Source organism: Lonchura striata, chromosome 1 (genome assembly GCF_046129695.1).
Source record: "Lonchura striata isolate bLonStr1 chromosome 1, bLonStr1.mat, whole genome shotgun sequence".
Classification (NCBI taxonomy): domain Eukaryota; kingdom Metazoa; phylum Chordata; class Aves; order Passeriformes; family Estrildidae; genus Lonchura; species Lonchura striata.
Genome location: NC_134603.1, coordinates 91870542 through 91888727, shown reverse-complemented (window position 1 = coordinate 91888727; position 18186 = coordinate 91870542). Strand labels below are relative to the sequence as shown.

General features: G+C 49.0%; 1 protein-coding gene across 3 annotated transcripts; it reads right to left on the bottom strand.

The window, feature by feature from the left end:
- Nucleotides 1-877: 877 nt before the first annotated feature.
- On the bottom strand, nt 878-17638 carry TFAP2A (transcription factor AP-2 alpha). 3 transcript variants are annotated; one of them, XM_077785824.1, is made up of 7 exons: nt 17464-17638; nt 12209-12643; nt 9253-9304; nt 7358-7589; nt 6387-6505; nt 3961-4102; nt 878-2406 (listed from the first exon to the last, which is right to left on the bottom strand). In XM_077785824.1, the coding sequence occupies exons 1-7, from the start codon at nt 17512-17514 to the stop codon at nt 2118-2120; spliced, it is 1320 nt and encodes a 439-aa protein (XP_077641950.1). In that variant the 5' UTR covers nt 17515-17638; the 3' UTR covers nt 878-2117. The 3 variants fall into 3 exon arrangements, with proteins under 3 accessions (XP_077641950.1, XP_077641957.1, XP_077641954.1); XM_077785831.1 differs by lacking the exon at nt 17464-17638 and adding an exon at nt 14959-15354; XM_077785828.1 differs by lacking the exon at nt 17464-17638 and adding an exon at nt 13920-14093.
- Nucleotides 17639-18186: the final 548 nt, after the last annotated feature.

The window sequence follows — 18186 nt, the reverse complement described above, 5'->3', positions numbered from 1 at the left end:
GATGATTTTGTTGGCATCAACTACGGAGCTTTTCTTTTTTCTTGAGGGGGAGGGAGCACCCAGCTCTGATTTATCAGTATAAATTTTTTTTCACAACAATAATTTTCAGTGTTTTCTAAGTAATGATTCTTTTTAAAATCTCCTTCTAGAGATGTGTTTTTTAATCTCTGCTCTGTTAGGACTACATGTACAAAATTTTATAGCCTTATAATTCTGTATGCTATATAGAACCATAAATAAAAACCTAGAGGTCAACATAAATAAAATAAAACTTTTATTTTTTAAATAAAATTATGTTTTGGTTAAAGAAAAGATAGTGTGTCATTTTTGTTAGTAGTACAGACAATTTTTTATCCAAAAGAATACATTGTGCTTTATTGTGTCATTTGTCTGAATACAGACTCAGTGGAATATCTAAATGATACCCTGCTCTGAACTCCAAGTTGAAAGTAAGTTTTTATTATACTTGAGGGAAACAATGGGTTCAGCTGCTTATTGCAAGGAGCAATTGTCAAGGGAGAGTTAAACTCAATTACTGTAACCATACTGAATAAAAAATACTGCCAAGAACAAAAATACGCCTGGGTAAAGACAGCTACTGAATAAAAAAATCGACATAAAGCGTATCAAATATTTATTTATCTGGGCAACAAAGGACTATGATACATTGATAGGCATGGAAACTACTGCCGGCACAACTCAATACAACACAACTATAACTGCTTCCAATATGGCCAGTGGAAATACAGGATACCAGGTGGTCCCGAATGTTTGAAGTTCTTTGGGAAAAAAAAAATTTAAAAAAGGAGAAAAATAAAAACAAAAGAAAGGGAGGGAAAAAAAAAAGAGGAGGAAAAAAAAGGAAAGTAAAGCTAAATTTTGTTTTAAAAGACATTATTAATTTATTGCTCTGTTGGTGCTTTCGGGAGAAGGACAGTGGATGAAAATAACTTCTTTCATTTTCCACAACACATAAGGGTTGTAAAACCACTAACATGTTTAAAAACCTTGCCAGGGTCCAACATGACATTATTTTATCTTCAATGAGAAACTAAATGTCATACTAATTATATATAAAAATTAATGGTTTTTTATTTGTTCAGCTGCTTCATTGTCGCTTTTAACATGCTACAATAGGGCTAAAAATGATGAATCCCAGAGAAAAACCCCCAAAAAACCTCTGATATCTAAATAAGTACCATGAACCACATGATGAACTAAGAGGGGAAGATTTAAAACCCACTAAACAAGAGGTAAACGAGATCACCAGATAAATAAAAAAAGGCTTAAAACAGACTCACCATATTTACAATTCCCATTAAATTACACATAAATAAATATATACATACATGAACACTGATTCCCTTATATAATAACCGTGAATCGTGTTGCAATAGAAAGTTCAAGTTGGTCGCTTTACCTTGGACAGGAAAAAGTTCTACAACTGAAGATATGACATGGAACCGCTTGTGTTTTGTGTTCAAGTTTATTCACAATACTGATAAAATGTCATCAGTCCTCTTTGCCTTTTGTATGTCTGCTGTTGCTGTTGTATTTTTTCACTGTTTTTTTTCATTTTTAGTATGGCTACAATCTTAACTGAAGTTTATGTAAGGGAAGGTGGTGATTCAGTCCGGTGAAGCTCATAGAATTTTTAAGTATTATTTATTTCTTTTTGTTTGTTTTTTTTTTTTTTAATTTTTTAATATATTTTTAGAAAAAAAAAAGTCCTTTTCTTTTTTGTTTTATTTTTTGTTGGTTTTTTTTCCTCCTTTTGTTTTATTTAAAAAAAAAGTTCACAAACTCAAGACAGAACTTTTTTCTTTGCTGGCTCCGTCCCCCTGTTCTGTTCTCTTAGGCTCCAAACTGGGGTAAAACGATGGTGGCAGTGGGAAGAGGGGGGAATATAAGCAGGAGCAAATGGAAATGTGGATGCTGGGAAGGGGTGTGGAGAGAGGGCAGAGCAGTCCTGCAGAGTCAGAGAACAGGACTGGCAGAAGGACGCTCATTCTGTTGCTGTAGCCTGGGGTGCTGGGTGCCGGGGAGAGGGAGGAGGGAGATGAATGGATCAATGGGCTATGAGGGGGAAGGGAGAGGAGCGTGTGGGGGGGGGATCCTCACTTTCGGTGCTTCTCCTCTTTGTCGCCGCTTTTGGTGCTGTTGTCTGTGTGGCTGTTGGGATTGTTGCTGAGGTACATTTTGTCCATGGCCTTGAGCGCCTCGGTGAGATAGTTCTGCAGGGCAGTGACGGCAGCACATACTGCCGGGCTCCCAAAGCCGTGCGAGATGAGGTTGAAGTGGGTCAGGCAGCTCTGGATGCCCGGCTCCAAAATGGGGTTGGGCCGCGAGTTCCCCAGGGGAGATCGGTCCTGAGCCAGCAGGTCGGTGAACTCTTTACAGATCTGTCTGTAGCACAAATGGAGCAGAGAGACAGAGGGAGGGAGGGAGGAAAGGGAAGAGAGAGAGAGAGAAATGAACCATCACTGGTGGCAGCAAAGCCTGTGCATTCTCCCTGCTAGATTGCACGAGCCCCTGGATCAAGGGGGCTCCTGCTCCTGAGCACACACACTCTCCTTTCTCCCTCTCCTCTCTATGCATCCATCCCCAATTCTCACACTTCCTTGGCACACACAAACCTCTTCCCTTCACCTTGTGTGCACACACAACAGCACACCACACATTACACCCCAGCCCCATCCAACACACAGGCAGGCAACAGGAACATGGAGACATGTCTCTTGCCCCACCGTTCTCTACATGTTATCCCCAACACTCTCCACAAACACACATCCCCGTCCAGCTGCAGTTTGGAGCACAAACACAGTTTTAAGTTCCTGAGCAGGCTTAATAGACAGGCTATGATATCCAAAGGTAAGTTAAGGGATTTTTCCATATATTAGAAGATTCCTTTTTTTTGGGGGGAAACAGAGAGAGATATGGGCCTCTTCCTTCACAAGGCTAAAACACACACCTGTGTGTCAGGAAGAATGAGTGAGGGCAGAGCCGGCAACTGAGGATTTAAACTAGGGTATTCTGAAACATTTATATATGTAAATCTCTATTTCCAAATCCAAAGGGACCTTTCCACAGAGGGGAAGGCTGATGCTAACCAGCACCTGGAAATTTCCTTCCAGGGAGGTGAGAAGGGAGGATACGAGGGCATGATGCAGAAGATAGGTTATATCACCCACTCACTGCACAAATGGTTGGAGAAATAACACACCTTACAGCAAGAGAGTTCAGAGGTGTGTTGAAACAGTTTGTATTCTAAAACCCATATTAATGTCTTAGAACCATAAAGCAGCTCCCATCTCCTGCTTGTGTCCTCTGGCACTGTGCCCTTTGGTGACACCTCCATTGGTAATTAAGGGCTACTAAACAACCCTTTTAATTTCCAGCAAACATACCAAACCAATAATTTTCTTTTCACACACCACCTGGAAATCTAAGCAGCCCCATCAACAATAAACTCCACTAGCATTTTAACTGCATACAGATTGTCATTTAAAATATATTTTTAACATCCCTGTATTGGCTACATAACACAACTGCTTAGGCAGGAAGAACCATTGCCGATTTTAATGAACTGAAATCGGTTTAATGTGCCAGTTTTATTTTACTGTCAATGAGAGGACTTCCCCTTCTACTTAAATTGATAAACTAAGTGAATAAGCCCAGAAGATGTTTTGCTTTGAAGAATGCTTTTTATGTAACTAAACATTCATCCTCAATTTGCACAATTCGCATTCAAGGTAATCTGTGCAAACTGATTTGGAGAAAACCAAGCTGGTCTGTAGAGTTCTCCTATACCAGGAGGACCAACACGCACCCTCACAACTTACAAAGCCATCAGCCACTGGTTATGCAGCAAACAAATATCTTCACAAATAAAACCCCCAAACTCGAGTTTGTCCCCCTCCCTCATTTCTAAGCAACATGCCAGAAAGTTAAATGTCTTACTTTGTAGCTAGAAGCATGTTTTTTCTTGTGACTTGCTCGTTTGGATCGGAATGTTGTCGGTTGAGAAATTCAGCTACTGCTTTGGCAGGAAATTCTGTCTCACAAACGTACCCAAAATCTCTAGCTAGATGTACTGCTTCTCCTGAATAGGGAGGCACGGGCGGGGATGGAAAGAAACACAGTTCATCAGTACACACCAGAGAGAAGCAAAAATCCACTTGAAAAAAAAACTCAAAAAACCCACTACATTCTACTTGGCTTTTCTTCTCAAAAGCTTGGACATTTTCTCTTTGAAAAAGTTAGGGCCAGAAATGTTAATTACATCTTATCTTGCATTTTTCCTTGCTTCAGTTGAAGGTAATGCAAATACATACTTTCATAACAATTATTATGAGTGAAATCTCACATAAGAATTTTTTTAAATTCACATTGACTAAGAGATACTTTTAGACAGACAGGCCCCATCCACCTAGAATGTGTGCTTTGATTTACATCTCCATACCTATAGAGCCATTTATGTACATTTTATTCACAGCTATTTACTCTGAAAATGCGTTTGCCTCAGCCACATTTCTATATTCTTTTGCAATGCATCAATGATTAATATTGATCATAATTACTCCTAGAGCTCTTCTAAATAAAATGCATTAAACAGCTAAGTGTTTAAAATTTAACTTGATCGCATATAATTATATGTTCACCCCCAAACGATTAACCATGAGAATTTTAGGGCCATTCCACTGAGTCTGTCTGTTTTGTTGATTTTCAAATCTTTGGTTTTAATTTCCTGAACCAGTTGGTTTTTACTGCAGGGCTTCCTGCCATTAGCTCTAGCTCCGGAAGAACGCATGCGCCAATTAGAGCTTCAAAGCCTCAGTCCAGTGAGCTTGTTTCCATAAAATGGAGCGGATCATAAACAATAACAGTACTCTAGAAACTGCCTCATCGCTACGGGTCTTGAAGCCCCAGCAATGTTTATACTATCATCTCCCCAAAATTAGCCACCATCACTAAGTTATCTGAAGATCAGGCCTCTGGTTTTGGTTTTTTTTTTTAATCATTCTTTTCAAAGCCATTGTATATGAAAGCCAAACGAAACAATGGATTACCATAAAACCTTCTCCATATTCATTAACATCACAAATAATGTTAAGCATCTACCAAATCTAGACTTTTTACAAGTTTGCAAAGCCTTTTCAGAAACATGAAGACATGGTAATGCTCACGCAGTATAAATACAGTTTGGTCACTAATCCTGATGTTTAAAAAAATGACACCTGGCATCATCACACAGCACTTCTTTTTCCCCGGTCCCTTTGAACATGAAACATTTCTCGCAGAACACGAAGCACAACAACGAAACAAATTCTCACCTACACAACCAAACTTAAGCTGAACCTGGACAGTTCAGGCTGAGTTTAAAAGCATTTTACAAACTGAACCAGTCTGAAACGCAACCGAACTCATACGTAAGGGGAAATAAGGGAAAGAGGGGTCTATCCGCAGGCGCCAGGCATACTTTGTGTCAGCCAGTGTGACACAGCCACTGCTTCAAAACTAAATGACGACAAACTCTTGATCTTCCCACCTCCCCGTACAGACAGCACAGGACATCCCAAAGCATTAAAGAAAGTTGCACCTTTTCCAGCCAAAGCAAAGCAGAGGAGAATGATATATCCAAGGGAACATGTGTTCTGAAAATGAGAACCAAAAGGGAGTGGGGGCTGGCAGTGGTGCAACTTTGAGGCTTTCAGGACACCATTAATTCATGGCTGAGGTCAAGGATTCCCAAATTAATTCAGGAAGTAATGGTCACGCATTTCTCAAATGCAGATGTCAGAAAAGTTAAATGATTTACTGTTATGTGGCTGCAGGCTGGGAGGGAGAACAAACTTAAAGTAGCTGCAGTCTCTGACATTTAAAATTGCTTGGTTGTCCACCTGTGGCAGAAGAACAGCAGTGAAGTATTAGAGGCTCTGCTGCCCGTAACTTCCAACTCAATACTCATCGGTCTCTTATGGGGCTCATAAGCCCACAACCCTCCTTCACAGTGACCCTTCCCATACTGCTCCCAATGAGATCTGCTTACTCCACAGAGGGATTACTCATTTGAATGAGTGAGCAAGATGGGGCCCTGAAAACATCTAGCTCGGAAACTTAAAAGCAAATAAATAATAGAACGCTTTGCTGAGTCTGCAGGACTCGTACAAACCTGTTTCAGGTTATAACAAAAAGCAAATGCACGCTATTAACCTGATCTTCCTTTAAGACACAGAAAATAACGCCCTTCCAAATGCCAGTGAGCAGCACCAGGAAAGGAGAAAGAAAACCCGAACGACCCAACAGCTAGTTTAGCTCTCTTCCATTTGGCAAAAGCAGCAGGCACATTTTCCAAACAAGCCCTCCCAGCTCTTTGAGTCACTTACCCTCTACGAGCGATGTGAGCAAGGTAACATTAGCAGCTTTACGCCTCCCGGCTGGCAGGTTTAGTCCTATTTTGTCCAGTTTCTCCCTCAGAGATCTCCCTCCGTTTTTAGACTTTGCCCTGCACCACACAGAGAGGCGTTGAGAAATGGGGCTTGGGGGAACACCTGCCCCTACTCTGGCTCCCACCCACACATGCCCCCAACACATCCTTTCCCAGGGAAGGGAATAAAGGGTTTAGGCACAAGGGATGGGATACATGGCTGTGGGAGGCTCAAGACCAACTGCTGTTGAAAGCTGAATCCCATATATAGGGATGGTACTTTGATGTTTCCACGTCTAGAGAACAGTGGCCCTCACTAAGGACTAGATCAGCCCCAGAGCTGAAACAGAGCTCTGAGGTGTCTCCCTGAGCTCCCCAAGGCGCCATGGTCACAGGGGCAGCTTCTCCCCAGGCGCGAAGGGAAGAGGCCGATTTGCAGGGCCAAGCAGCCCCAGAGCATCGCTGCCCTCACACCAAACCCTACGTGGCCCATCTGTGCCTTGGCAGCAGAGCTGCGCTAAGCGGGGCTGCAGAGATGGGAGCTGCCTTAATTAATCCTGTATGTTATTCCCTGCCCGGGCACTGCCTAATTGCCTGGGTGAGGCCACGGGGTGGGAGCCCACGGCAGGGTGCCTGCCACTGAGTCTGTCCTGGGGGGTGCGTGGGGGTGTGCGTGTGCCCGCGGGGGTGTCCATGGCCACGGGAGGGACAGGGACACGCAGGGGCTCACGGCGGGGCGCGGGGCTGTTGCCATGGCGACAGCGCCGGGCCCTCCGCCGCGCGCGCCCCGCCCCCTAGCGGCGGCCGCCGCGCTCCCCCCGCGCCGCCGCCCCGCGTGGGCGCTCGTCCTCCGCCTTCCCTGCCTCCATCCCTCCCTCCCTGCCTGCCTCCCGCCCGGCAGCCCGCCTCCCGCGTCCCCCCGCCCCTCACCTCCGGAGCACTCCGCCCAGCAGGGAGGCGTTGAGGCACTCGGGCGGCGACAGGCGTCTCTGCACTTCCGCCACCGTGACCTTGTACTTGGAGGTGGAGCTGAGCAGCGAGAGGCGGCCCGGCACCGAGCAGAAGACCTCGTTGGGGTTCACCACCCCGCCGAAGAGCGCGTCCTTGTTGATGGGGATGGAGGAGACGGCGTTGTTGTTAGACTTGGAGAGGGACACGGGGCCTGCAGGGAGGGAGGAGCAGGGAGGTGAGGGTGAGGAGCGGGCGGGGAGCCGGGGAGGGAGGGGGAAGCAGCCGAGCCGCTCTCAGCGGCCAGCCCCGGCCCCGCGCCGCCTGCGGGGCAGCGGGGACGCAGCGGGGGCACCCCTCCCCTTTCTCGTCGGGAGGCGCAGGGAGAGAGCCGGGCATCCCTCGACCCGCAGCGGGGAAATTGAAAAGAGCCCGCAGCGCGCCCCGCAGCCCCTGTCGGGCGCCGCGGCCGCCGGGCGCCGCACGTCGGTACCGCCGTGCCGGGCGGGCAGCGCCCGGGCAGCGGCGCGGCCGGCAAGGCGTGGGGCAGCCCCGGGGCGCCGCCAGCGCACAAATTGAGACGTGGAAAATCCGTAACGCAGCGGAGGAGCGGCACCCCAAAATACAGCTTGATCCCTGCCCGGCGGCGGCCGGCGGGGACGTGCCGAGCCGTGCCGCCGTTCGGTGCCTCGGGTCCCGGCCGCCTTCCCTTTCTCCTCTGCCTTAGCCCGCTCCGCTTGGCGGGCGCAGTCCAACCAAGCGGGGGGCTCTCTCCGTTTTGGATAGATCACTTGTGACATTAATAGCTCTGGGAAGGCTAATAGATACAACAGGAGTTAAACGAACTCTTGAGATTACTAATAAAAGAGCCAATTATCATGTCGACTTGGAAAGAGCATCTCTTAAGATTTATCCCTTGCACATCTAATTTGACGTGACAAAGGCTTTACAGGCGGGGGGTGGGGGGGGGTATGAAACTTCAGGTTCGCTGGCTGTACAGCGATTAGGGTTAGAGAGGAGAGTGCCTCTACTCAGCACCTCTCTCCTGTGATGGCCCGGGTATCCAAATTCCAGGCGGCCACGCAGCCATAGCATCCCTCAGAGCAGGCAGGAGCTAGCTGCGCCTTACCCCACCAGTTTTACTCCAACAGCGTCTCACTACACAGCATCCAAACACAAAACCCATCTCTTTCCACCCAGAACCTAATTTGCAAAATGCCCTGTGCCACCTTTCCCAATCCTTCAGTCGTCCAAAGAATGACAGGAAATTAAAATCGAGTGAAAATTTGCAATTAATATTTAGCAAGATTTGGGTATCAACTTCCAAGCAGTTCAATCCAAATCCAAGTGAAGCAAGCGCACAAAGCCAACGAAAACCAAATCACCCTAACCACCAACAGACATCAGTTTCCAGAAACTCGCCCCTTGTTCTCCACCAGTCCACCTCATCACCGGCGTGATTTAAATAAGAAAACCCGAAGGAGGGGAACAACGATTTCGCTTTCACAGCTCCAGTTTACCAACAACGACTCAAGCCCTCCACTCAGCCAGATGCGCGGGGCAAACCATGAATCCCAATTGTTCGCTAACGCACTAAAAAACCAGCTTGGATTTTCTAGATCATCTGCTAACATTTTGCCTCGTTAACAACAATAATAATTAAAATACCCGGCAAACGTGGCCATGTAAGAGGGCGGATTTCAACCCACATCGCCCGTTTTTCTTTGCTTCCAACCTTTCGGCCGACAGTACATGCCAGAGGAAGGAGCCCGGGGCCGGGGGGCTGGAGGGGAGAGGGGGGAGGCCGGGTAAGTCCTCCCTTCGAGCAGTCCCCAGCCTGTGACGACATGTTTGGTATGCGCAAGGAAGCAGCTTACCTTTCTTAATTACAGTTTGATCTGGGATGTTAATACCGGGGTCTTCTACGTGCTGCAACAAAAGGAACAGGCAGGGATGTCAGTGTACAACCACAACAAAAGGCAGGGAGGGCCGAGGTGGGATGGGGTGAAGAAGTTTTGTGCTCCCCCCATTCCTGGGCACGGCGTGGGGAGGGAAAAACAGATCCTGCACGGAAAGGGGTTGTGGAGGGACAAGGGAGTAAAGAGATTTGGGGGAGGTTTCCTTTATCGAGAGGAATCCTGCATCCCTCCCAGTTCTTCCCCCGATCCCCAAGAAAAATAATAAATCACTCACACACCCCCGGGGCCCGAGTGGCCTTATGCTGCTGAGGGCTCCCTCCTCCCGTCCCTTCCCTCCTCCCCGGGAAGCAGCCCCGGCCCGGCCCAGCCCTTCCCCGCCGCTGAGCCCGCTCCGTCTCCGCGCCCGCGGGAGGGAAGGCACAAAGGAGCGCGGAGCGGCGTGGGGCCGGTGGGCGCCCCCACTATTGTCCCCTCGCAGGTTCCGCGGGCGCGGCTATAGCTGGGGTTCGCGCGGCGGAGTCACGACGTGATTAGAAAGTCAAATGAAATCATGTTTTCTAATTCCAAAAACTGACAGGCAATATAATGTCTGGCTGTGTTTACAAATTAACACCAGTGCTGCTGAGATAGAAGATTTCGCAATCGTTACAAAACCCAGGCATTACCATTTAAAAAACTATTACTTCCTTCTCTAGTCTTTGTCCAACAATAATACTGATTCTAACATTTTCCATTCTGTCTTGGATTTATGCTCCTGTTAATTGTGCCTGATCTCAATGATTCCGGGTGGATGGTACTAAGTTGCTTTATTACAGGTTTTATTATACTCAATGCTCTCATTTGTAACTTGCCTAAAGTGCTTCTGGATTTAAGTATAATTAAATTGAGAAATGTTCAGAAATGACTACTGCTGCAGTTCTTGTGTTTTAACTATATGGGGAAATATGATCCCTTTATGCATGCACCCTTAAACCCATAAAGTAAATGTAGTGTGGCATAATACTTTTATTTGTGTTATTTCTACACATATTCCGTACAGGGAGGACTGTTAAGTTTAAAATCCCACAGAGATATTTACGATTAAATAATTTTCACCATCTATTTGACTTTCTTAAATATTTAGCAGTCGTTTTTATTAAAGGTTAACTGTTGCAGCAACAGAAAAATTTAAAAATTATCCTCTCAGCTCAGATTTCTGTAACAGATTTTTTTTAAAGCAGATAAAATATACCTAAAAGATGCACCCTCTTATTTTATACTCTACTTCATGAAGCCTTCTGTTTCAGTCTTACAGAGAAAAAAAAAAAATTGCTAGATTGGCACAAGGATTTAAACCAGATGGCATTTGGTTTTCACGAAGTATAGCAGTGCTATTAATTCATAGATCTGAAGAGGAGGCTTCTTGAATCAGCCCACTGCCATGGAGCACAACTAAGGAGAGGCAGAATTCAAGAGAATATTTTAGGTCATGTTTTCCTACAGCAATCAGGGGCATGCAGTCAACAAATTAGTTTATTCTTACGATTGCCTCCATGTTATTTTATATCAAGTTTAAAGAGTCGACCTGCTTTTAACGGATCCAAATTGCTTACTAAATCCTCCACTTTGGAAAACGTATGCGTTTATTGCAAAACTGCTAAACACAACCAGCAATTTTCTGTGGCTAATTTAGCCAGATGAGGGCTGTAATAAATTCACTATTTTCTCTGAGTATAATTTACAAAAGATTTCAAAATGACCCCCAAAAATAGGTAAGTTCATCTGAACATTATCCTTGCAACACGAAACTGTACTCATTAAACTGTCAGCGAATATATTGTTGTAATATTTGATCCTGTAATTTGGGATGGCATTTCAGCAAAAATCACATCCAGATACCACAGTTCCCTCCTCCTCTTTCCTCCTGCAAGTCGAGCAGCTTCAGTCCCTCAGCATGATCTCTGTGGGCTTTAATAAATTTATTGCCATGTTCTAATTCCATTTTCAGGGAGAAACGCAGAAAGATGAACTTTGATCATGACCTATCATGTTGCATAAGGCCACTTTCCTAACTGAACAATAGCCCTGGCTTGCCTTTTAAGTAGCCTGTGCACTAATGTCATGCTTAATTAGAAATCATTTTTAAAGTCTGTACTCATCGATAATAGAATTAGGTCCCCCAAATAATGCATCCTCCAATAGGCTCCCAACATTTGATTTAATATAGGGTGTAGCAGGTCTGACTCGAATTCGATAACCTATAGGTAATGATTTATGAGGTCATCCCTTTGCACCGCTACTAAAGAAGGCGGCAGCATTTTAGTATGCCTCTTCCCTGATTTGTCAATTAATTCCTTTAGAGAAGAGGATCTGCCCATACCCTCTTATAACTTTGGATGTGGTTATTCCATATGCCAATCCTGTAATCACAGGAAACCAATTTTTCCTTCTTAGGCCACTTTCACCCACTTCCCCCCCACACCCCCTTTTACATTTGTGAGATCTCGTTAAAGGTCCTCACAGGCATTTCAGACTCGTGTCTTTCCCAAGGCAGTAAGAAATCCCCAAATGCACGGCCCTGTGGTAATATTATACATTCTTCCAATCGTAACAGCTTATTGTCATTGAGAAGGAAAGATATTGTTAACGATGACAGTAATTTGATTTATTTATATTTTAGTGGGCAAGTTAGCGGGGAGACTCGCGCAGGGACGAGCTGCAAGAACCTTTTGTTCTAGGTGGGGGCTTCACTTTTCCCTGGGGGGCGGGGGGGGGGGAGTTCTCTACTTCCCTTCCTCCTTTTTTTTTTTTTTTTGGGGGGGGGGGGAGGGCGGGGAGTGGGGGGTGTTCCTCCCGCTCCCTCCTTCTCCCCCCCCGACTCTGAGCTCCCGCGGTAAGAGGGACGAGTGGGCCCCGGGGTGGCCCCTTGGCTTACCGGCACGTCCTCGATGGCGTGGGGGATGGAGTGGAGGGGTAGGTCGGCCAGCCCCGAGCCCAGCCCGTGCGGGGCATGCAGCAGGTCGTCGTGCCGCCGGTAGTCCCTGCGTGGGTCGAGCCCCGAGAGCTGGTGGGGCAAACCCCGGTGCGTGTGGAGCAGCCCCGTCTCCTGGCTCTGCCTCTGTCCCGGCCATCCTGGGTGCTGGGGCTGTGGCTGGGCATGGAGGGGGTTGAGGCTGTACGGGTCGTTCACGTGGGAGTAGGGGTCCTGAGACTGGGGGTAGATGGGCTGGTAAGGGGGGGGGAAGTAAGGGGGCTGGAAGTCGGCGTTGGGGGTGTGGGAGAGCGGTGGGGCGCTGGTGTAGGGAGACTGACCCACGGTCCCCAGCTGGGGTAACCGGGCTGTCCCGTTGCTGGTACTGTCGTGGCGCTCCTGAGATGGGGAACGGGAGCGGGGGGGGGGGGGAAGGAGGGTTGGGGGGTGGAGGGGGCAGAGGAGGGGGAGGGGAAAGGAGAAAAGAAAAACAAAGATAATATCAAGCTTATTTTCCTCAAAATCGCCTTGAAAATTTCATCTATAGGGCAACGAGGGGCAAATCATCGTCTCCGAGGCGGAGAACAGCAGATTTGGAACCTCTCTGCCTCTGATTTCCCTTCCCAAATAATTAAGAGGCAGTCTCGTTTTTTAAAAAACCAATAATAACGGCAATAATGATAAAAGCCATAATAGCAATAATTACAACAGGACAGCTTATAATAATTAATAAAACATTGCGGCGATACAGCGTGGATTCACAACAGATCGTGCCCCGGCATTTCAGGAGCAGGTATTTCCCACAAATAAAAAGAATAATTCACAAGCGAGCATTATTGAAATAATAATTCTGCCACAACCCAAAATCCTTCCTCTGGCTCTTAACAGAACCGAGATAAATACTGTCGCTGACATTACCGATCGCGTCCCAAGAAAACCCTGGAAAACCCAAACCCACTGCCATTTTGTTACCAGAAAACGCCGAAATAGGCTCCAAACAAACGGGTAGTTGACCCTTAGAGTTTTAGAAATGTTTCAAGGAGAGAGCACTGCCGTGGTCCCCCGCCTACGGGGAGAGCCGAACCCCAGGTGCCCGGCAGAACCCCGGGCTCGCCAGCGTGCGATTTGGGAGCGGAGCGGGCAGCGGCGGCCCGGCCGCCGGGGAAGCGGAGGAATGCGGCAGGCAGCCGGGGGAAGCGCCGCCGCCCCGACGGGCGAGCGGCATCGAAATGAGCCCGGGAGCTTCGGCACGGCTCTGCCGGCTTTCGAGACCGGGCAGAAAAGCCCACATGAACGTCTGGGGTAAAAGGAATGGCCTCCACGGAGGAGGATTCGAAGGAAAGAACATCGGTCCCGAATCAGGGAAACGAGAAAGCGAAAATGCTACGTTTGCAGGTGGCAAGGTGAAGGAATCGAAGCGGTAAGGTCCAAGCAAAGGCGTGCGCTCGAAGCAGACAAAAAAAAAAATAAATAAAAGGGGGGGGAGGGGGAGGGAAGAAAAGAAAAATAAAGAGTAGGGGAAAAAACGTAAACCACCGAATTTATAAAAATGGAGAAAAGGAAATAAAGCCCTCTCCAGAAAGCTGGGTGCGAAACCCCCACTGCCACCGCCGACAACAATAGCAACACCCAGCGCGCACCGAACCCCCTCCGAGAGAAACGTGAAGCAACTCACCATAGCCGAAAAACTGTGCACTAACATCTGCGAAGAGTCGGGGGTTACAAGCCAAGGTAGAAAAAATAACAAAAAGCCAGAGGAAAGGGACCGGCGAAGCGCGCAGCCCCCGGCGGAGCCCCGCGGGTGCGGGCGCGGAGCGGGCGCGGAGGGAGCGCGGCCGGAGCCCGGCGCTAGGCGCGGGCGGCAGGACCGGGGAGCCGGGGCTGCTCCTGCACCGCGGGCGCGCCACGATAATCCATCAGAACTTGCACCGATCTCTGCTGCCCTTCATCGGGTGTTCCCAAGGCGAGCTCTCTATCCTGGCGCGGTGTGAGGAGTCAAAGTTGGTTGCTTTTTTCTTTTCTCTTTTTTTTTTTTTTTTTTGGGTTTTTGTTTGTTTGTTTTGCGCTTTTTTTTTTTTTTTTTTTTTTAGCGTGTGTGTGTTTCTTTCTTAATCCTTTTTTTTCCCTCTGACTCTTTCTTTTCCTCCTTTGACTTAGCTGCTGCTTCACTTGAGCTCCTAATAACAGATCTGCTGCCTTCCTGGAGACTCCTAATAGCAGATATTCATGACTATTAATATTACACGAACACTTAATAAGGGAAGAATGGCTGGAAATCGAGCGTGAAGCGAGAAGGCAACTCAAGGCAGAGCCTGTTCTAAATGACGTCCATTGAATGAAGAATCAGTGTATCTAATCAGAGATGGGGGAGAGGGAGAGGGAGAGAGAGACAAAAAGGGAGAGAGAGGGAGCGGGAGAGAGAGAGGGGGCACATGCTGCTGCGTCTGACGAATCACAGGAAAGGGGCAACATTTTAAAAGGTTGCAGGGCATGCAAAAGTGAAAGAGAAAGAGATCCGGAGAGAGGGAGAGGGTGGGAGCCAGGAGGGGGGTGCAGAAAGGGGGGGGGGCGGGGAGGGAGTGGGAGAGACGGGCAGAAGGAGAGAGGGGAGGGGGCGCGGGATCTCCCCCCTCATCCTTCCTCACCTTCCCTTCCCTTCCCCCCGGCTGCCGCCCCCCCCATGTCCCCAGCCCCGCAGTCCTTCGCGGGCGCACCTCGGGCTGCGGCTGCTGCGCGTAGCCGGCCTCAAAGCCCAGGGAGAAGAGCGGCTGCTCGCTTCCCGCTTGGTTCTTGCTGCCCTCGGCCGCACCGCCGCCGCCTTTGCGCGGGGTGGGCTCCGCGGGACCGCCCGCCGCCGCCGCCCCGTCCATGCCTCGACGGCGCCCCGCCGAGGGGCTCCCCTCGCCGCTGCCCCCGCGGCGGCCGCCCCGCGCCGCCGAGCAAGCTCGCCTCCGTGCCCCACGTCCCGGAAACCGGCTGGGAAAGTTTTTTTGGGTGTCTCCCCCTCTGGGTGTCAGCCCTCCTCCTCCTCCTCCTCTTCCTTCGGTTCGAGCCCAACGCCGAGACCAGCGGGCGCCCGGGGCGGGGGGGCTGGGGAGCCCAAGGAGCATCCGCCGGGCTCCCCGCGGCCCCCCTCTCGGAGGATCCGGGAAGAGACGGAGGAAAAAGGCAGGAGGCAGCAAGGCGGGGAGGGAAGGAGGGCGGGAGGAACGCGGTGGGGAGCGGGAGTCGGGAAAAGAGGCAAGGCGAGCGCTTCTCCCGGCCCAGACAAGCCGGGGCTCCGGCGCAACCCGTCGGACTGGCTGTGCAACTCCCAAACAACTCCCTTAAAGCAGGCACCGCTCCGCTCGCCGCCGCCGCTGCCCCGCCGCAGCCGGCGCGCCGCCGGCGCCCGGCCCCACGCTCCGCCCGCCGCCCCGACCCCCCGGCGCTCCGGCCGCCCCGGGCGCTGAGCGCGGCTGGCCGGGCTTTTATGCCCTTTTTCTGGGCTTATCTTTGGGGGTTTTTTCTTCCCATTCTCTCTCTCTCTCTTTTTTTTTTTTTTTTTTTTTATATAATTTTAAGGCAGGTTCTACCCCCCGAAGGGTACAGCCACCCTCTTTTCCATCCTCTCTTAAAAGTGTTCTCGCATCCGCTCCCGAGGTAAACACGGAGAGCCAACTCCACACGTACGCACAAAATCTGGCCGGTTCGAGAGGCGGCTGCTGCTCTCTCCGTGTTTGTGACACCTCGGTGCCAAGGTCCCATTAACGCAAGGCAACAAAAGCCATTTGCGATTAAATCCACACGCTCACACGTGTGCAAACTGGAAGACCGGTCCTGAGGGGAGGGAGGGGGAAGAGACGCTTTCCACCCGAAATGCAGCTGAGGAGTATGTGTCTTTTTTCCGGGTTGAAAAAAAAATTTAAAAATCCAAAAGAGCAAAAAACCCCAACCAAAAAAAAATTAGCCAACTAAAAAATAATGAAACTAAAAATCAGCCAACTAAAACAATAATTTCAAAAACACTACACAACCCACAGACTCCAACACCCGACACCTCATTCATAGAAATCAAGCACGCGCCGGCGAGTGGATCTAAAGCTCAGCTCCCGCATCGGGAGACAGCTTCATCCCAAACTCCTCGATCAGGGACTAGATCACCAAATCACTTAGTCGGCGCTGAGCCTGCCGAATCCTCAGTCCCTTTCCTAAACTACAGCATCACCCAAAACAGAGTCAGGGTCGGACGGGAGAGTGCCCCCTTCGACCCAGAGATGCATGTCGGCAAGGTTCCGCCGAGGCTGAGGGGATCTTCCCGCGTGGGTCAGGACCAAATAACAGCGTTCACTTGCAAAAGTAGAGTCTTTTATTGCGCGGTTTGAACCCACTGCACAAGCAACTTTTTCGAAACGGGTGACAGTAATATTCGTTGGTTTGAGACTAGGTATGGGTCCTGGGCATCGCTCTTCTTTTTCTTCTTCTTCTCCTTTTTGTCAGATTAAAAGACACTCGCCTCTTTGTAAAAATATGGATGCACATACAGGCACAGAGAGAGATGCGCGCACACAATCTGTGCTGAACGGCTCCAAAACCGAATGAGGTGGATTTTATTTATTTTTTCCCAAGCGGTTAAATTACTGTCTCAAACCCGTGGGAATGTGGCCCTGAAAATTAGGAGGCTGGGGGAACACTGCTCCCAAAACCCATTATTTCATTTAGGCAGCTAACCCCTGTAAATTTGTGCAGCTCGGTATAATGAACCCGCAGATATATCGAAAAGGCTGCATTTAAGCGTCGGTCCTGAGCCAATTTATTTGGATGCCTCGGGTACCTAGAGTGCAAGAATAATTCTCTTCCCTTTGTCTCTTGGCCCTCTCATTCATTCATCTGTCCATTCATTCAGCCAGCCGCCTATCCATCCATCCATCTATCCATCCATCCATATGGATGAGTGTAGCATCCTACAAGAGCCTTATCTACGGAAGATCTACCTATAGACCAGGCTGCTTCTGGATCCTGTTTGCCTTTCCTCATACACTTCCGACAAAGCCGTGTTTCCACAAGCCCCGAAGTTCCTGGGGAAGGACCCCAGCCCCTCTCCGGCTGCAGGACAGCAAGGAAGCCTGACGACGGAGCAGAAGTTTTCCTAAACGAAATTGAGAGACGGAGGGATGCTGAAGGCTCCCGCTTGTAGCTGCGCGGCCGGGGCTTTGCCCGGGCCCGGGGGAAGCGCTTACCTCACATTCCTCATACTTGATATTATCCGTCAGTTTCCAAAGCATTTTCATGGATTGGCGTGAGAGAGAGGATTTGGTTCTCCCTGCCTTGCCTCTCCCTACGGTGGCGGTGCCGGGCGGCGTGGGGAGCGCGGCTGGCGGAGGCTCGGCAGCGCTCCCGTCCGCGCTCGGAGATCTCCCTCTAATGGTGGAAACTTTTCCCTTTTCCAGCTCTTTACCCACAGTCTAATCGCCTCATTAGCATATCAACAACAGCCCAATTGCTCGCCAGCACAACAACCTGCAGCGATGGACACAGGTAGAAGGGACCCACGAGCAAGGGAGAAAAAAAAAATTAACGACAAAAAAGGTTTCTTCGACTTGCCGAGCCCCGGCGAGGTGGGGGCAGTGGGCCCTGCCTGTCTGCCTGCGGGCCGCCGCTAGCCCCCGCGCCTCTGCCTGCCAGCGGAGAGGAAAGTGGCCAGTGAAATCAAAGAGGCTACCGTCCTATTCGCAGAAAGTTTCGGACTAGCCATGAAACCACACCATGGAAATTAATTCTCCCCCTTCCCACTTTTTTTTTTTTTTTTTTTTTTTTTTTTTTTTTTTTTTTTTTCCCCCACGGAAGTTAAAGGAAGCAAAGCGAGGAGAAATGAGACTCGTGTCCTGCTCGAATGAGATTATTGTCTGCGGAGGCTTCTGTTGCCCTCTGGATTTAGTCTTTTTTTGTGGATATTTTAAAAG